Source organism: Leiobunum rupestre, chromosome 1 (genome assembly GCF_980474605.1).
Source record: "Leiobunum rupestre chromosome 1, qqLeiRupe1.1.hap1, whole genome shotgun sequence".
Classification (NCBI taxonomy): domain Eukaryota; kingdom Metazoa; phylum Arthropoda; class Arachnida; order Opiliones; family Sclerosomatidae; genus Leiobunum; species Leiobunum rupestre.
Genome location: NC_143384.1, coordinates 34,867,440 through 34,884,783, shown reverse-complemented (window position 1 = coordinate 34,884,783; position 17,344 = coordinate 34,867,440). Strand labels below are relative to the sequence as shown.

Sequence of the window (17,344 nt, the reverse complement as noted above, 5' to 3'; positions counted from 1 at the left end):
TTAAACGAGTTACATTACGACACAACAATAACATCCTAAACGAGGACACTAAAAAAGGCCGCATTGGTTGATTGGACGGGGCATTTTAAAGAAATAATTGTTAGGTTTTCGACGCTAGATGGCGGATTGGTAATGGATGAGAAAACAAATTATGAAAAAGGAGGAGCTAACGTTGAGCCGAGCATAAAGTTAATTTACAGATGATAACTTAATTTTTTATTTTTTCCAACAGAATTTAGAAAAAGCAAGAATGTATTTATTTATACTCAGGGAGAATGAATATGTCGATATTATTTTTAGCGTTTCTCCAATTCCACCCGTTGGGGCCCCCGGTATGCTCCTCCGCTCTAATAAAATCAAATAATACTGCCATCTCATTGGTTCTTAAAAATTACGTTTTTCGACGCGATTAACGCTGCTGCGAGGACGCAAAAAATAAATACATTCTTGGTAAAAGTGTTAGCATACGATTCTTTTAATTTAAAATATACTTCCTTTAAATCACACGTACCGTTTTGTGGTAGTGATTAGTCTCTCTAAAGCTTTCTTCATACGCGCGAAAGCACCACGTTGTCATCGGCGGATTTTATAGAAATTCAAGGCGCCAAATATCATATTTCAGGATACTATAACCATCATCGGACCACAGATTTAAAAATGTAATTGGCAATTAATAATAAGAAAGATTGCGATATTGTCAAAGACATTTATCAGAGCTGATAATTACGACTTAAATAACAGCAGATACGATCTTCAGGCGATTACAGCAGCCAGTTGCGCCGCGTCTTTGGTCTTTGAGAGATGGAGTTGACGGACGTTATCGGAAAGTTTGGCAAATTCCAAAAACAAGTCTTTGTAGTTCTGCTGCTGAGACCCATTTGCTGGACATTCATCAGCCGCAACTTCCAATTTGTCAACCAAAAGGTCAAATTCGATTGCAAATTGGACGGCATCGAAAATGAGACGTCTTGGAGTGGTCAATTCAACGATTCATGCCATAGGTGGGCTTACCCCGGCGAACGGTCAGCTAGTGGTCAAATATTGTCTTTGAATGAGACGGTCAACTGCGACAGTTTCGTTTACGAGACCAATCAAACTTATTCGACGATCACGGAGGAAGTGAGTGTTTTTACTTCTCATTTCTTTTATGGCAGGTTTGAACGGTAGATTCAACAGAAGACAGAAAATCTATAGACATTTGTGATATTCGTAGGTGGATTTAATATGAATAATTATAAAACTTAAATATATATTTAATGGTCAATGATAACATGGTAGTGGCGTCGACAACCGATTATAACTAAAACTTTTTTCAAAAACTAAGAGATGTCTGCTACAAATTAAACAGGGCGGATAATAAGATAATTAAGTTTCTGGTTTTAGAGCCTTTCAACCTTTGTACACCTTATTGAACTCAAATAATAATTTTTTGCTGCTAGGTGGCTGATTTCAAAGTTACGATACTTAATTTCTAGAACTGAAAAATGGTTTGTTCCGTTTTGAAAAGGTTCAGTTTTCAAATTGCTCTTTATACGAGTAATTAACTAGCAAGTAAATTAATGATTATAGTTGCATATTCATATACATCAACTGAACTGTTAGTTTAATTTTTCTAAATATGCTTTTAGACCAGAATTTATCGACGAAAATACATTTTTTTTAAATTTATTTTGCTCGAAAATTCAGGCTTGAAATATAATTTTTCTCCGTAAATTTCCATACGTGTTTTAGGAAAATAAACCATCCAACGAATTACTACACATTTAATATAATCAGGCCTGTTTTGAAATACGTGGGACCCGTGCAGCCCTGGACCCTTGCGTATATTTGCCTTTAGTAATAACGGCTCTTTTGTTGCCAACATTTATGGTTTTACCAGGGCCTGGGCCCGCTCTTGTTGGCCCTGAGAAAAATTAACAATGGGTTGCTCATGTATAATTTCCAGTGGGATTTGGTGTGCTCCCGAGAATGGATGATTTCGTTCGGGTACATGGTTTTCTTCATCGGGAACTTCGTCGCCTACATGCCAGCAGGACAGCTGGCCGACAAGTACGTACTCCGACTGTCTGGCACACTTCAAATGGACCAATCCTTTCACGGGGTTTAATTTCATTTAAGGCCGATTTTTAAATACCCGACGTCATACTATATGGCGCCAGCAATTTAAAATACAGAAAGTTAAAATTGTAAAAAAAAAATATTAATATTTTTTTTATATGCGGAAATTTGTTCATAAATTACATAATATCGCTTTTAATAGTGTTAAAAGTATTTTTGTTAAAGAATCAGTATTTATCCCATTCCCCCCAAAACGTTTAAATTGGCGCCATTTAGTATATATTAGAGCATTAAAGCAACTGTCGGCTCTATCATTGCCGCCTGTATTATGAAAAAGGCCTTGTTATTAGAGATGGCGTAAAAAAGACTTTACTGGAGAGCGTGGTGCCATCTATTTACGGCAAAGGAAGCTAAAGTTTAAAATATCCAAATGATACCGTCGTCAGTAAGCCATTGTAGGGTATTACATTTAGACCTCTTAGTACTATTATTTAGTGGACTTTAACCTAAATTATATATCCCATATAAATATATTGTTTAAAATTGCTGTAATTTATGTTATTTATCAATTTGCAAACGAGCCAATCAATGCGAGGGGTACCTATAAGTATCCGCCTTTTGTGTCAAAATGTAGCTTAACTATCTTGGTTTTATTTCGACGCAAGCGACATCTGTTGAAAAAAGAGCTACTTTACGTCGAGCCGACACTTGCATTAAATCGAATCTCTAAGTGCTTTGCTCTAAATGTTTGTTTCCCAGTAAGCAATTTGTGAGTTTATTATAAAAGAAACTAATGATTTTAAAGATTCGGACGAAAACCGGTCATAATAATCGGTCAAGCATTATTGACTATAGCGTCCTTCATCATCGCATTCTCAAATTCCATGCCCATGTTCTTAGTATTCAGATTCATTCTTGGATTGGGATACGGAGCTGTGCAAAACTCAATAATGGCTTCGTGTAAGTATATCAATAGTTTAATGAACCACAAATTAATATAGCATGAATTCAATCAACGTCAGAGTCATCACCTGGTCAAAACTTTAAGCTGTTTTCTCCCTCTTTCATGGGCTGGCGAAATATTGAAAGTTAATGCATAAGCAAACGTTATAAGCAGGCGAGTCGAAGCCTTAGTGACTCATGGATGCGGCATATGCTACACCAGATATAACGCCTTTAAGGCTTTAACAAGGCAACGCCATCTACACTTGAATAGGAAAACCATGTTGTTATATTAACATATCACGTGATTGGTGCGTGTATAGGTAGAATAAAAACTCTTCAAAGTTAGTGCAGTATTTAATAGTAACAAATTAAAAAGCACTGAACACATGGACGACCTCGTGTTACAAGGAAGTGACACTACACTTTTTTAAACCGCAAACCACACCCTTTCAATATGTTAGGTGCAGTTACGATCTTAATTTGGACGACAAAAGCTAAGCCTAAAATTACTTTATTCTGAAAGGCAGATAGGACGTTATCGGGTACCGCCTTTAACCTCGAGATTCAATTTGTTTAGTATAGCTGAGCACAGATAATATTGAAAATCGCCAGAAAAAAAAAGCTTCAATTTTTGGCCGCTGTTTAGCTCCGATGACAATTGAAAGCTGATATTTACTTCCTAAACCTGTAATACACCCTACCAAATCCAACAGACGTGGAATCAGTGGGACCAAAACAGCGTGACACCATCATCTATTTGTTCACGACCTTGTGGGGCGTGGCCCTCATGATCATGTCCCCAGTCGCGTGGCTAATCACCGAATGGCAGACGCTGATGCTAGTCTCCTCGCTACCACTACAACTACCATTCCTCTTGCTACTATACTGGTAAGTAGATGCGACACAAAGATAATAATTAATTAAAATATGATCAATTCCTCTCGCAGGTTTGTACCAGAATCGACTCGTTGGCTGTTGTCGACTAAACGTTACGGCAGAGCAGAGCAACAAATCAAACGACAAGCCAAAATCAATGGAAAGGTCATCGATGATATCGACAAGGTCATGGCCAAATTGAAAGAAAAAATTGAACTGGTAAGGTCACAGCTGCTAATTTCTGGTGCATGATATCGTGAACCTACCTTGTTCGCCTTCCAGGACTCTAAAGCGGACAAAGCATCATTCTTGGACATTGTCCGCAACAAACACCTCCTCAAAGTCACAGTCGTTCTCTACATTTCATTGTAAGCTATGTTTTCTCGAGGTTACAATTTTGACCAAGCCTTCAAATGACAATCTGCATTAATTTCGATTAAATTTCGCCCGTAGCGTGTTAACAGTGTTTATCGCCCATGGCTTCATCCTCACGATCACTTTAGACGGAGGGTCGTTCCACTTGAAAATTTTCCTGGCCGGAGTGGCGGACCTCCCAGTTGTATTTCTCTACTATTTGATGGTCCGGCTTTTCAGCAGGAGGAAAGGACTGCTGATCAGTTTCTTGGTGACGGCAGTACTGTTCTTCGGCGTCATACCTATAAGTGACGGTTAGTATCTTGGATTTTCGCAGGGTCATTTGCTTTGAGTACAAGGAATATAACAAATATTTATATACGGTCGTGGCCACGGTAGCAAAGTTTCAAAACATTTTGTAGGATGACAAAAGATCCGTGGGTGAAAATGTCGTTTACTCTATCTTGCGAAGACACTCTTTACCTACGTCAAACGTTGTCTGTTCTGTCGTTTCCCTTTAAGGCTGATTTTCACTATGGCAAAAACCCTACGGCAGCTAGCGTCATCCCCAAAAAATACCCATTTTTACGTATCGTGAAATATTGGAAATGAAATTTGAAGGCTTAGGGCGTTTTTGCCCTAGTGAAAAGTAGCCCTTAAAGCCAAAACGCTGGTTTTCACTTGGTCATAAACTTCACGATCGTGAGCGTCAACGCAAAAGGTTTCCGTTAAGCCTTATCCAATATTTTGGCGTCGGGGTCGTCATCGTGGCGTTTTTTCATAGTGAAAACCCGCTCTTAAACATAGTTTAACTAGACCTAAAGCATGGTTGAGTACGAGAAGAAAAGGCAAAGAAAGAACCGTCATCATGACAAAGGATAATAAATTTCCACCAATTGACTTTCGGGGTCAATTTTTGGCCCTTCGTGGTTTGAACAAAATCTCTTATTAACCCTATTTTTGTTACAGATATGTATTGGTTAAAACTGTCTTTGACCATGCTGGGCAGGATGACCAACTCCCTAGCGTACACCCTCCTCTACCTCTTCGCCAGTGAGCTGTTCCCGACGAACGTGAGGGTGGTAGGGGTCAGCGGGGCCATGCTAGCTGGCCGGATAGGCTCAATTCTTTCTCCGTTTGCGGACGTACTAGTAAGGAGGGCTCAAAAATTCGGCAATCAGAAACGCGGTTAACGAGACCCGTTTCTCTCCTCAGGGAAGGTTCTACGGCAAGTCACTTCCCATGATAATGTATGGGGCCCTGTCTTTGGCTACCAGCGCCATCTTTCTGCTTCTACCGGAGACTCAACGAAATCTGCCTGATACGATCACGGATTTTGAAATGTGAGTCATATTTTATAATGGCACATTTTAAATCCAATTGGTTGTCAGTCACAGCTGCTCGACCAAAGTATTTCGTGATAATGTAGATAAGTTATTAAGTAACTGTGGAAAAACATCTCAAGAACTTGCTGGTTGTCATTAGTTGAAAACGCCGCGACGGTGATCTTTGACGGAAAAGAAATTGTACTAGGCCTAACGGAGATTTTTGGGTCGATGCTCACCGTCGTGGTGTATTTGCCTTAGTGAAAACCAGACCTAAATCGAATAATTTTTAAAGGAATCTTGCAAGACTTTGCTGTACCAAGAAAGTATTAATTTATTATGACTATTTTGAGCTGATTTTTAGCGTTTTTTCTGAATATTCACACACCAAAAAAATTAGCCCGGTATCTCATTATTTCCCTGATACTTTCATCTTCGGATGCTATTGAAACACAAGGTGGTGTCGTTTGTCCTTCCACTTTCGTGCCGGCGGAAATCTAAACCATGGTGCCCACGGGTCGTTTCAACATAAATAAATACGTTCTTGGTTCTTAATGAGTTAATTATCGAAAACGTTTCGTGTAGTTTATTAACGTTCCCGCAACTTCGTGTAACCTAGGAGCAACAAACACAACACCCCACACAAGGAGAACGCAACCCGTTAAAAGTCGTGGATTTTATATTGTGTACAGTTTTCATAGACGCTTTAGTGACTTCTGCCGTCGTTAGGGGAAAATTATCTCCCCCCCCCCCGCCCGTAAAACGTTCATCGTAAAGGCTCGTGACGCTCGTCCAATGAAATTCGTACGCAACCCTTCGTTAGCGTGTTTAAAGGCTAGCTGCGTTCTCCTTATGTTTGTTGCTCCTAGGTGTAACAAACTCGGTTGGACAACTATTAGCGTTTTCCATTTGACTGCTCTCGAGCGCTCTAGATCGCTCTGATCAACATTTTGTTTCATTTGCGTGTTCCTTTTCCCTTACTCCAATATCGCCCAAAACCGATCTGCCGATTTCGGCAGACCAACAGATCGAGATCGAGATCGCAGCAAATTTTTGCGTATTCCCTTTAGATTTTTTGGCAAAATCGCCGACCACGAAGCGAAAATTAATATTACTAGCAGACGAAAAACAACAAAGCGCGGGAATATGTTAATGGGATGTTCTATTTGCGGATTTACTCTAGTCGATTGGGGCGAGATCTATGACGTCAAAGACAGATTCGGAGCGAATCTCGAGCAATCAAATGGAAAACGCTATTAGATAGGCTGTTAGCCTACGAAATTGAGTAGTACCGTTGGCTCGTGTGAAGCCGTGAACAGACCTACAACGATCAACATTTACAATTAGATTTTTGTCATTCAATTTGAAAGAACTAATCATTTTCCAATTACCAGGTTGACTGCTCAAAAAAATCGACCAGCAATCGTTGCATCACCAAATGAAGAAATTGATCTCAAAACGAACAATAAATAAACACCTTCCGTGGACCAAGACATCTGTAGAGGGACTCATAATCTAAAATCAGAAAAACCCGAATATAGGTTTTAGTTACGATGCATTATAATTAGAGTGGTAAGTCGGAAAATTTCCGGCTCGGAAAATTACCGACGTCTTTTTTTTCCGGAAAATTTTCCGTATTTTTCCGAAAAAAATTAAAAAAAGGTTTTCATTCCATGATTAGCCCAATACTGTTCACAAATTTAAACTTCGCGGCATTTTCGCCTCCTTTTGTCGAGTCCATAAGTAAAACTATATCTTTAGACTACTCTAGAATTTTTCAATTTTGTATTTTTCCCTCTACAGATTTATTGATCCGTGATCAGTATAGGTATCCCAAGGATTTATTTAACATGTAGGTTGGAAATGTTTATCTTATGAGTAAAAATATCGGTGTCATTTTTAAGAAATTAAAACTTAATAAAATATTTTCAATTTTTTAATAGCAATGTTTTTTAATAAAAATTAAATTAAATCGAAATTTTAATATAATTTTATCCTTTAAAAGTGTCTTATTCATACTCAGCCTACATTTGGCAGTGCCACTGTCTTTGATTATTAAATTAACAAAGACTAAATCAATTAAATATTAACAAATCGAACTATTAAAAAATGTATAAATTAATTAATTATTAATTATCTTCAGATACAATGGGAAATAAAGAGGGGACGAATAAAAAGCTCACTAATGTCGCAGACTTGTGGTTGCGACCGGCTTGTTTTGTTTCTGACCGGTTGCTTTTCGGTCAAATTAATATGTTAAGGTAAAATGCTTATGTAGAACGTTTTCTCCCGAGAATTCGTTTAGCAATTGCTCAATAGATAGCAGTGTGATAGTTTGTGAATTTTTAATTAAATCTAGGCTTCAGTAATTTTAAAAGATGGTGCTTCGGACTCTCAATTAACATAACATTGACATGTGTTTCTTTGATGAATTCCTCTTACTACTTTCGATAGAAATAGTACCGTAAGGATAAATTTTTTATTACCCTCACTAAAAAAAGTTTAATTATCTTAGTGAAATAGTTTAATTATCTTACAATGTTAGTGAAATAGTTTATTTATCTTTTTGAAACAACTTATTTATTTTTGTGAAATCGTTTATTTCTTAGTGAAATAGTTTATTTCTCTTACAAATTTAAGTGAAATCGTATATTGCTCTTAGTGAAATAGATTATTTATCGTAGTGAAATAGTTTATTTCTCATAGTGAAATATTTTATTACCATTAATATAAACTTTTATTTCTCTTAAGATAACTAGTTCATGCATAGACAGTATATATCCCTAAGGGGACGAGAATACGCTCTGATTTTTAGACCCCATCACAGTCGCTTTGCGGCCAGCTGCAAGAGTTCGTGTCGATACTAGGGCCCCAACTGAATAAAGACGGCCGTACTTTAAAAACGGGAACTTTCAAGGTCATTTGAAGCGCTTAGAAGCTTACGTGTTTTCCCCGGTTCAGTCCATGTCAAATCGAGAGGTTGGAAGGCACTACCTCACCGATTTGTACATCGAATTTTGGTGCGTAAGTAGCCTTGAAATAATGACCATTTCCAAAATTTTGGCCCTCTATCGAAAAAATTGGCCATTTTATGAACAATTGAAATTTTCCCACATCAAAGGCCCCGCCGACCCAAAAATCAACATTTTTGGCCATATCTTCCAGCGAAATACCTTTAAACTATCGCAAATTTGTTTTCTAGGTATATTTTTGACAAGGAATCGTTTTCTTGCGTCAAAAATTACCTGCAGATATTGTTTTGGAAGATATTAACGTTTTCGGGGGGTCTAAGAAACCCCCAAAAAACGGAAATGACGTCACCTTCGATTTTTTTCATTTTTTTATATTTTTTAGCTATTGACCAAAGAAGCACACGTTTAATGTTTCAACAATGAGAAATGTTTGGTTAAAAATTTATAAGAAAAATTCTAGTTCGAATTGAATTTTTGATTCTGTTGATAATAGAGATAATTTGTGAAAGACCTTGAAAAAGGTGTTGAAGGTCATCAAAATTTACATTATCGCTGAGGCTTTTAAATGGTTAATGTGCCCTGAAAGTTTCATTTACTAGACATTATTAGCTTTAGAATTATTGACCCTTAAGTGCGTCTTCTTGGACCATGTCTGTTTAACATAAACTGAACAATGTTCAATGTAAAGAGTTTATTTCGAAATTATATTAACTGTAAATGAATAATGTCTATGACCAAACACTTCAGGTATAATAAGTCTGAAACTAAAAGTGCCATATAATTCAAACTTTCAGGGCACATTAACCATTTAAATGGCCTAGCGAAAAAGTAAATTTTGATGACCTTGAACACCTTTTTCAAGGTCATACACAAATTATCTCTATTATCAAAAGAATCAAAAATTCAATTCGAACTAGAATTTTTCTTATAAATTTTTAACCAAACATTTCTCATTGTTGAAACATTAAATATGTGCTTCTTTGGTCAATAGCTAAAAATTATAAAAACATGAAAAAATCGAAGGTGACGTCATTTCCGTTTTTTGGGGGTTTCTTAGACCCCCAGAAAACGTTATTATCTTCCAAAACAATATCTGCAGGTAATTTTTGAAGCAAGAATACGATTCCTTGTCCAAAATACACCTAGAAAACAAATTTGCAATAGTTTAAAGGTATTTCGCTGGAAGATATGGCCAAAAATGTTGATTTTTGGGTCAGCGGAGCCTTTGGTGTGGGAAAATTTCAATTGTTCAGAAAATGGCCAATTTTATCGATAGAGGGCCAAAATTTTGGAAATGGTCATTATTTCAAGGCTACTTACGCACCAAAATTTGATGTACAAATCGGTGAGGTAGTACCTCCCAACCTCTCGATTTGACATGAATTGACCCCCCCCCCCTTTCAATAACAGAGCGTCAGGGAGAGAAACAGCGACGTTAATGCAGTGGAAGGTAGCCGATTTCTCGTCCCCTTAGGGATATATAATGTCTATGGTTCATGACATGTATAAGAAATAATTTATTACTCTTAACCGATATAGATTATTTACCATAGGTCGGTAAGACTTTTGGTCTCCGGTCTCCAGTCCTCCAGCCTCCACTGGAAGATTTTGTCTCCGGTCTCCAGTCCTCCAGCCTCCACTGGAAGATTTTGTCTCCGGTCTCCAGTCCTCCAGCCTCCACTGAAATATTTGGTCTCCAGTCTCCAGTCCTCCACTGAAATATTTGGTCTCCAGTCTCCAGTCCTCCACTGGAATATTTGGTCTCCAGTCTCCAGACCTCTACCATAAAGTTTGGTCTCCGGTTTAGGCGGTTTCCATTCTTCACTGCAAGATCTGGTTTCCAATCACTAGGGCTTCATTGGAGTATGTGGTTTGAACTTTGAGCTTGTAGGACTAATTCATTCGTAACAGCCCGGCGACGGCGGCGAATGCTCGAAATCGGAGCATTCTACCCTTGGTAGACTTAAAGTGAATTGTTTTATCCTCGATTTTATCCTCAAGGTCACTAGTTTAATTGTTGCTCTATTACCTCCGAGCAGACGAGATGAAACATACACATTATAACTTATAAGAAGGCCCATTTTGCCATCTTGCTGCATTTGCGTCAGTACCATTGCTTATTGTAACATTTGAAACCTACATTTATTTGTATTATCGGAAGTTTAAAATAATTAGGAAATTTATAATACTACGAGAGACGTATTTATCTAAGACATCAAAATCATACATGTACCTTCGTATGCTGGAGACCGTATTCATTTTTCATTTTACACGAATTTCCTGCAAAAAATCATGTATGTGTAATGTAAAATGAAAAAATAATAATTTGAATATGTACCAATTTTTTATAAATATTTTCCCTATCTATTTATTTAAAAAGGAACTATGACGACTTATTGAGCCCCGCATTATTGTTCCGTTCCAAAAGTGACTTAGAAAACCAGCGGGAGCCTGCGCAGGTATATGTATCAAGCATTCAAGCTAATAGAGTTGGACACTTGTGACTTTTCTCGTAGACGTATTTTATAAATTTCTGATATTATTTACATCGTCGTATGTTGAAGCTACCGCATCATTAATTTATAAACTCTTCTATATGAGTTAGGCGCAGCGACTTCAGTTTGAGGAATGAAACGGCAGAAGACAATTTTCCGCCGCGGTTAGGGTCTCCGGTTTCCAATCTCCGAAACGACTAAGGGACCTCCGGTCTCCAGGCCTCCGGCCTCCGGCCTCCGAAGCGACTAATGGACCTCCGGTCTCCAGGCCTCCGGCCTCCAAAGCGACTAATGGACCTCTGGTCTCGAGGCCTCCGATCTCCGAAGCAACTAATGGTCCTCCGGTCTGCAGGCCTCCAGTCTCCGCAGGAATATTGAGTCTCCGGCCTCAGAGATCGGAGGACTGGTGACTGGAGGTCAGAGCCGCCGATGTATGTTATTTACCAATAAAGATTAATAGTTCCCTTAAATAATTTATTTTTCTTCCCCCGAAAAGTCCAATTGCATGTCGTTTTCTTATTTTTAAATTTGTGTGCCCTAACGCTAGTGATATCAGTAATACATGAACCGAAATTATCAACGTCCTATTCCTCTAACACGGGAGGAAAGTTCCCATTCCCCCCTCTATTTAGTAAGGAGGAGAAAACCCCCTCGAAATTCCGCCTCTCCCGATTTCACCAAGGCTACTTGAGTACGCCACCTGGCTATTGATCTTTCCTCTCACTAGATGTCGAAGTAATCTACCCGTGATGCACTAGAATTTTTCCTCTCCCGCGGGCGGGCTGAAATCAGTTCGGTTTTTATTGCCTCCCTCTCCTTGTACCAAAGAGTACATGTATAAAAACTACGTAGTTTTTATACTCTTTGCTTGTACTATCGGAAAATGCCCCCCAATAAAAAGGAGGTCGTTGATAATTTCGGTTCATGTATTTTTGCTGATGTAAATGTTTATTTATTTTAAGATAAATAGTTTATCACCATTAAAAGAAATAGTATATCACCATTAAAAGAAAAAGTATATCACCATTAAAAGAAATAATTTATCTCTTAAGATAAATAGTTTATTACCCTATTGAGCAAGCATAATCCATGATCTATCAGTGACCACAAATAAAAAAAAGATATCGTCAGGAATTCCCGTTGGCGGAGAGAGACTGTGAATTAATACTTTTCAGTGAAAAGATGGCACTAGAGTACACAAGTAACAAATAGCGGAAAATTTTTATTTTCTCATCAGATAACGCTTCAAACGTAGTACCCCAGAAAATATGGACTGACTGCTAGCTGTCCCCAGGGTTATTGGAGATTTTCACTAATATAGAGTTGTCCATTCCGTATCAATGTCATCATAAAGTTAAGAGTTACGATATAATTAAACTAATGTAACGGTTTTTCCTTTTCTTATTAGTAAATGGTCAGTAAGTAAATAGGAAGTAGGAGAAGTCACTCTGAATATAAAGGGGAAAACGACTTTGTTATACTGCCAGATATCAGGAAATGTTCTTTATTTTACGGGTGGAAATAATTCACATCCATAGAAATCTCATAGGTAACTAGAATGCTGCCGCCTACGGCCGAGCTTGACGCCAGTTCGCCTTGAACCTTCAACCAATGAGAGGCCGTAGAGTGGTTCCGCCAAGGAGGATAATAATCGTCCTTGGATCCGCTACTATAGCGGGAGATAGGTAACGTCATTCTCTCTGGTGACATTAAATTCTTGGCAGAACCACTCTTTGAGCTCTGATTGGCTGAGATCTGACTATCGTCTGCCACGCCGTTTGGCCAATTTGCCAGTTACACGGCAGCATTCTAGTTACCTATGAGATTTCTATGTTCACATCATACCGTGAGAACGCTAATAAGCATTTTTTTGTAGTTATTTTTTTATTTAACTATTAATTTCACCTACGAATCCCCCCGTTGGCGTGGCCGTAACACATATCTCATCCTGATTAATCAGTTATTGTTTGTGTGCTGGTGTCTAAGGCCTCGGGTCGACACCGATGTGTGTGTAGCTCAAAAAAAAATATATATATATAATATTTATGGCTCTAAATAACGGTCAATAATGTTTTTACCATATTAAAAGCAAAAAGGGTTAACCTGCCATCGCAATGATTTTTCGAATTTTCGGGTAAAAATAAAGGAAAGTCTATTTTAACTCTAAATTTAAGAAAGAATAAAAACGGGCCTATTTTATCACACGGGTAAAAATAGACAAAATATCATTGGCTAAAAATGTGGTTCAATAGTGAAGGAGATATTTTTGGCGGGAAATAGGCTTAATATTTCCTACAAGAAAGTGACTGGTATTTTATTGTGAAAACAAATTTGGCAATTCTAGCAAGGATTCTTTATTAGTAAATTATTATTTAGTTTAAATTTATAAAAGATAAAATGACAGCATACCCTTACTATAAACCGATAGTTCCAACAGAAATACATGTTCTAGTAAGTTCTTTTCAAAGCAACATAAGCTCCAATTAATATCCTGAACATTATAGATGGTCTGTACGCATGACGATGCAAAGAACAAACTCTCTTCTGAAATGCTTAATTATCAAAACATTAAATGCCCTTATGGCCCTTCAGTGCGAGTGTAACTTCACATTAATATAGCTTAAATCAAATTCAACCTTACTAAAAAAAATCTTACTTATAGGCACGGTGTGTACTCTCTACCCAATGAATACATTGCCTCAATGAACACAGACTACGTGATTTTTATGGTAGATTTGCAAAACAAAAAAAGCAGAAACACGATACGAGAGTCACTGCATCATGTAGATGTTTCGTTCTTTGTCATGGGAAAATGTTGCGTATTAGCGTTCAATAAAAAGGGCCAGCTAAACCAATACAACAAAATAATCGAACTAGCGAAGCTCTGGAGATGCCCAATTTTCAACTTTGAATTGGATGGGGAATGGAATCACATTGAAAGAAATGTGTCCAAACTAATTCTCAGCGCACTGGGTATCACTCCCGGAGTACGATTAGCAGTTATGCAAGAACATCTGAAATCGCACTTTATTCATGAAATAGGATCAAATTTGCCAGATAACTCTAGTAATAGCAATTAAGGTTGATTTCAATTTTATTAAATTTTATTCAATTTTTACTAAATTGTTGAAATTAACTTGGGCTCTATCAAATCCAGCCATTTTAACTGAACCTAAAGAATGTTTTTGTTAGTTTAAAATCAACTCTTGGACTTTTCATTAATAATTAAAATGAGGTTACCAATGTAACTTCTTCATTTTGTAACTCGTTCTCTTCAATTTCTTCATCTTCGTACACTAAGTCAAATTTCCCATTTCCCTCTGTAAAAATTAAACAACTGCATAAAAATTTTAACATCTTGGTAAGTTGGTATCAATTTCTCAATCAAATTGAATTAAATCTAAAGTAATTTAAAAAACCCACCTATTGTACAATAAGTTTTTTGAATAACTTTATGTATAAGTGCCCCCTTGGTAACTTTTAAATTAATTGTAGGGATGCACTGGTATATCGGCCTATTTTTCTAATATCGGTATTAGAAAAATATTTTCAGAAGAACATTTCAAAATAAGAAAATTGTCGATTAACTAATGATAATATTTTATTTAATTGACCACACCACGGACACCAGACTTCAGAAGCTAGATCATACCTTTTTTAGACGGGGTTACGAGTGTAAACAAACAACGATATTCGATTTGTGAAAGAAAATATGTATCAAGTAAAATGAAAAGAAACATTCGGATATACTCTTGCAAACTTTTTTTCATGAAAAATTAGAATAAAATGGTATGACAGTGCACTGAACCATCTTTTACTATTGTGATAGATAACAGTATTAAAATTGGCTGATATATTGTCTGATATTACCGCCAATATATCGGTGCATCCTTAATTAATTGAAGGAATAATTATAAAAAGGTAAAAATTATCCATATTAAGAATTAATAATTTAAATTAATAGGGACACCTATATAAAAAAATTATTATCAGCTTGGATTTATCAATTTATAATTACTTTTTTTATTTTCTTGTGATAACATTTGCAAACTGATAACATCATCTTTGTTAGTGTAAGCTGTTACTTTAGCTGTTTTATATTTAGATATTTCCGGGCAATAATTCTCGGAGATTTCTAAAACCTGATCAAAAATTGATTAATTGAATTTGGGAAAACATTTTTAACTAAATAATAAAAATAGTTACTTTGAAAGCGATCACGTCTCCAACTCGAGGCGGACTGGTCAAAATTTCCAAATCTTTAATATCCAACTTTGCGTTTGGATTAGTGAAGGTATTCGTAACTGGAGGATAATCCTTGGTTCCATTCATTAAGCTGGGCTCATAATTGTCACAATTCTAAAGAATAAAAAGTATCGGATTGAAATTTCTATTGATATATATTACCAATATTTATAAGAAAATAAACCCTTACCAATAAAATGACAGATTTATTTTCCAAAACAGAGTTAACTTGCCGTTCTTTGCTCATCCCCGTAAACTTGCCATTACTAGCACCAAAGCTTTGATTTAAGGAATTATTTTGGGTAGTTTGTTTCGGGGATAGCGTAGGCTCTATGATACTGTTTGCATGTCCAAAATATGATTTATTTTGACACTTCGGAGTGTATGTTTCTTGACTATGATTTGAATTTGATGAAATGGGTCTTGCGGGCGTTGTTTGAGAAATGGATAAAAGTTTTTCATTAATTGGTAGCTCAGGATTGAGGCCGTCAAAACGTATATGTTTCCCACTAAAAGAAGAGGTAGGCTCTTTAAACGCAACATCGGAGGAGGACAACAATTCAGTGTTCGGATTTGAGAAATTAAAAATGCCCAAATCTGTCTCAGTTTTGGATTTGTTTTTACGCCTAACGCGTTTACGTTTTTTCTTTGTAAATTCTTCAATTACCGGAACGCTTTCACCACCATCAAAAGCTTTAACTGGGCTGATTTCTTTCAAATCAATTTCCACAGATAATTGTTCTATTTCTTGTGTGATGACTGGTGTTTCTTTAATGGAAGTTGCATTATCTTGGTCTTCCAAACCTTTTGTTTTGGACTTTTTGTGCTTTTTTTTGGGTTTGGAATGCTCGAGTTCTAAAATTGAAATATTGACAGCTTCAGTATCATCATCTTCCTTCTTTCGTTTCCGTCTTATACGTAGTTTTTCAGTCTCATTATTAATAACTTGTACGTCTTCAATCTCCGCGATTGTTTGTTGGTGTCCTTCACTGACCTTTTCATCATTCGCAGGAATAACTCTGAAGAACATTTATACATTGTTACACATTGTTAATTTTGGATGGAAATTATTGCTACTCACTTCACGAGATCACCATCACGAAGAATGTCAACATTCTCATCGTCATGAACCAAGGCACCATCAACAAATAGCCAAAACTCCGAACTGGAAAATTGATGTCGCTTCCTGATTTCATTTTTAAACTGGAAAATATGGGTAGTTTTCAATGAATCTATCAAAATCCAACAAAGAGGATGTGAAATTGATTTTTTTTTATATAAAACTTTACAATTCGTCAGATCTAAACGCACGCGTACGTTCGTGGTAGCCGCCATGTTTAATTTTAAAATTTACTCTGTAAACAGCGTCATCTACAAACTACAAATTTAAAAATTGAACCGCAGTGCTACCTAAAAAAGCGCGAAAATTAAAATTATGCCAAACTCAGGCTTTCAAATAGTACACCAAAAGCTAATAATGATTCTACCTTAATACAATTCCCCTTATTTTTCTGTCGATAAAAACGTAAGCAACAACTGGGACAAAAACAAAACATTTACACTTCATTCGCATTATTCCCCAGAGATTTCTCATAAGAGCAAAACAAAAAAGCAATTTCCGCTAAGAATAGGCCTACGACCACGACAAAACTTTTGCAAAAGCAATTAAGGGAATTCTTCGCAATCGAATCCCGCGAGAATTCTACGGTACTATTCGAGTATTAATGGAAAAGGGAATCAGAAGAACGAACGGACTTTTGCAAAATGCCGATGGGCAGGCTTGTGTAATAGCTAAGGCCCATCGTGTCTTCGAACTCATAACGTTCCCAAAGCAATAAAAAGGGAAATAGATTTGCGCCCGCAAGGCCCTGTACACTATGCCCCATGAATGAGAGAGCGTCATTTTGAAAAGATTCTCCGCTAGATGGAGCAAGCTGCGAAAACTCTCGAGAGACCATCATGCGTTATTAAAGCGCGAGAACATGATAGAAGAAAGCAATAAATAACTGCAACTTCCGGTAGATTAGTGTAGCCAATGGGAATCATCCCCATTTTCTAAGCCTTGGCGTCTCAT

General features: G+C 36.9%; 3 protein-coding genes across 5 annotated transcripts; 2 read left to right on the top strand and 1 right to left on the bottom strand.

Annotated features, from left to right (window-relative positions):
* Positions 1–456: 456 nt before the first annotated feature.
* LOC149962202 (solute carrier family 22 member 3-like) lies at positions 457–10,590 on the top strand. Of its 3 annotated transcripts, XR_016478605.1 has the most exons (14): positions 457–1,119; positions 1,946–2,049; positions 2,864–3,018; positions 3,717–3,891; positions 3,951–4,098; positions 4,162–4,247; positions 4,333–4,547; positions 5,203–5,384; positions 5,449–5,576; positions 6,953–7,410; positions 7,702–7,819; positions 7,918–8,022; positions 10,084–10,487; positions 10,570–10,585. XR_016478605.1 is itself a non-coding variant. In XM_090166620.1 (10 exons), exons 1-10 carry the CDS (start codon positions 802–804, stop codon positions 7,029–7,031), a joined length of 1,590 nt encoding a protein of 529 aa, XP_090022746.1. In that variant the 5' UTR covers positions 457–801; the 3' UTR covers positions 7,032–7,430. The 3 variants fall into 3 exon arrangements, 1 of the variants encoding a protein (XP_090022746.1); XR_016478603.1 differs by having other exon boundaries at positions 10,084–10,590; XM_090166620.1 differs by lacking the exons at positions 7,702–7,819; positions 7,918–8,022; positions 10,084–10,487; positions 10,570–10,585 and having other exon boundaries at positions 6,953–7,430.
* Positions 10,591–13,307: 2,717 nt separating this feature from the next.
* Positions 13,308–14,345, top strand: LOC149962201 (centromere protein M-like). The gene is made up of 3 exons (XM_090166600.1): positions 13,308–13,476; positions 13,530–13,624; positions 13,688–14,345. The coding sequence occupies exons 1-3, from the start codon at positions 13,423–13,425 to the stop codon at positions 14,103–14,105; spliced, it is 567 nt and encodes a 188-aa protein (XP_090022726.1). The 5' UTR covers positions 13,308–13,422; the 3' UTR covers positions 14,106–14,345.
* On the bottom strand, positions 14,102–16,605 carry LOC149962200 (uncharacterized). Its single transcript, XM_090164427.1, has 6 exons — positions 16,352–16,605; positions 15,461–16,289; positions 15,232–15,384; positions 15,044–15,167; positions 14,266–14,345; positions 14,102–14,197 (listed from the first exon to the last, which is right to left on the bottom strand). Exons 1-6 carry the CDS (start codon positions 16,603–16,605, stop codon positions 14,144–14,146), a joined length of 1,494 nt encoding a protein of 497 aa, XP_090020553.1. The 3' UTR covers positions 14,102–14,143.
* Between the last annotated feature and the right edge of the window lie 739 nt (positions 16,606–17,344).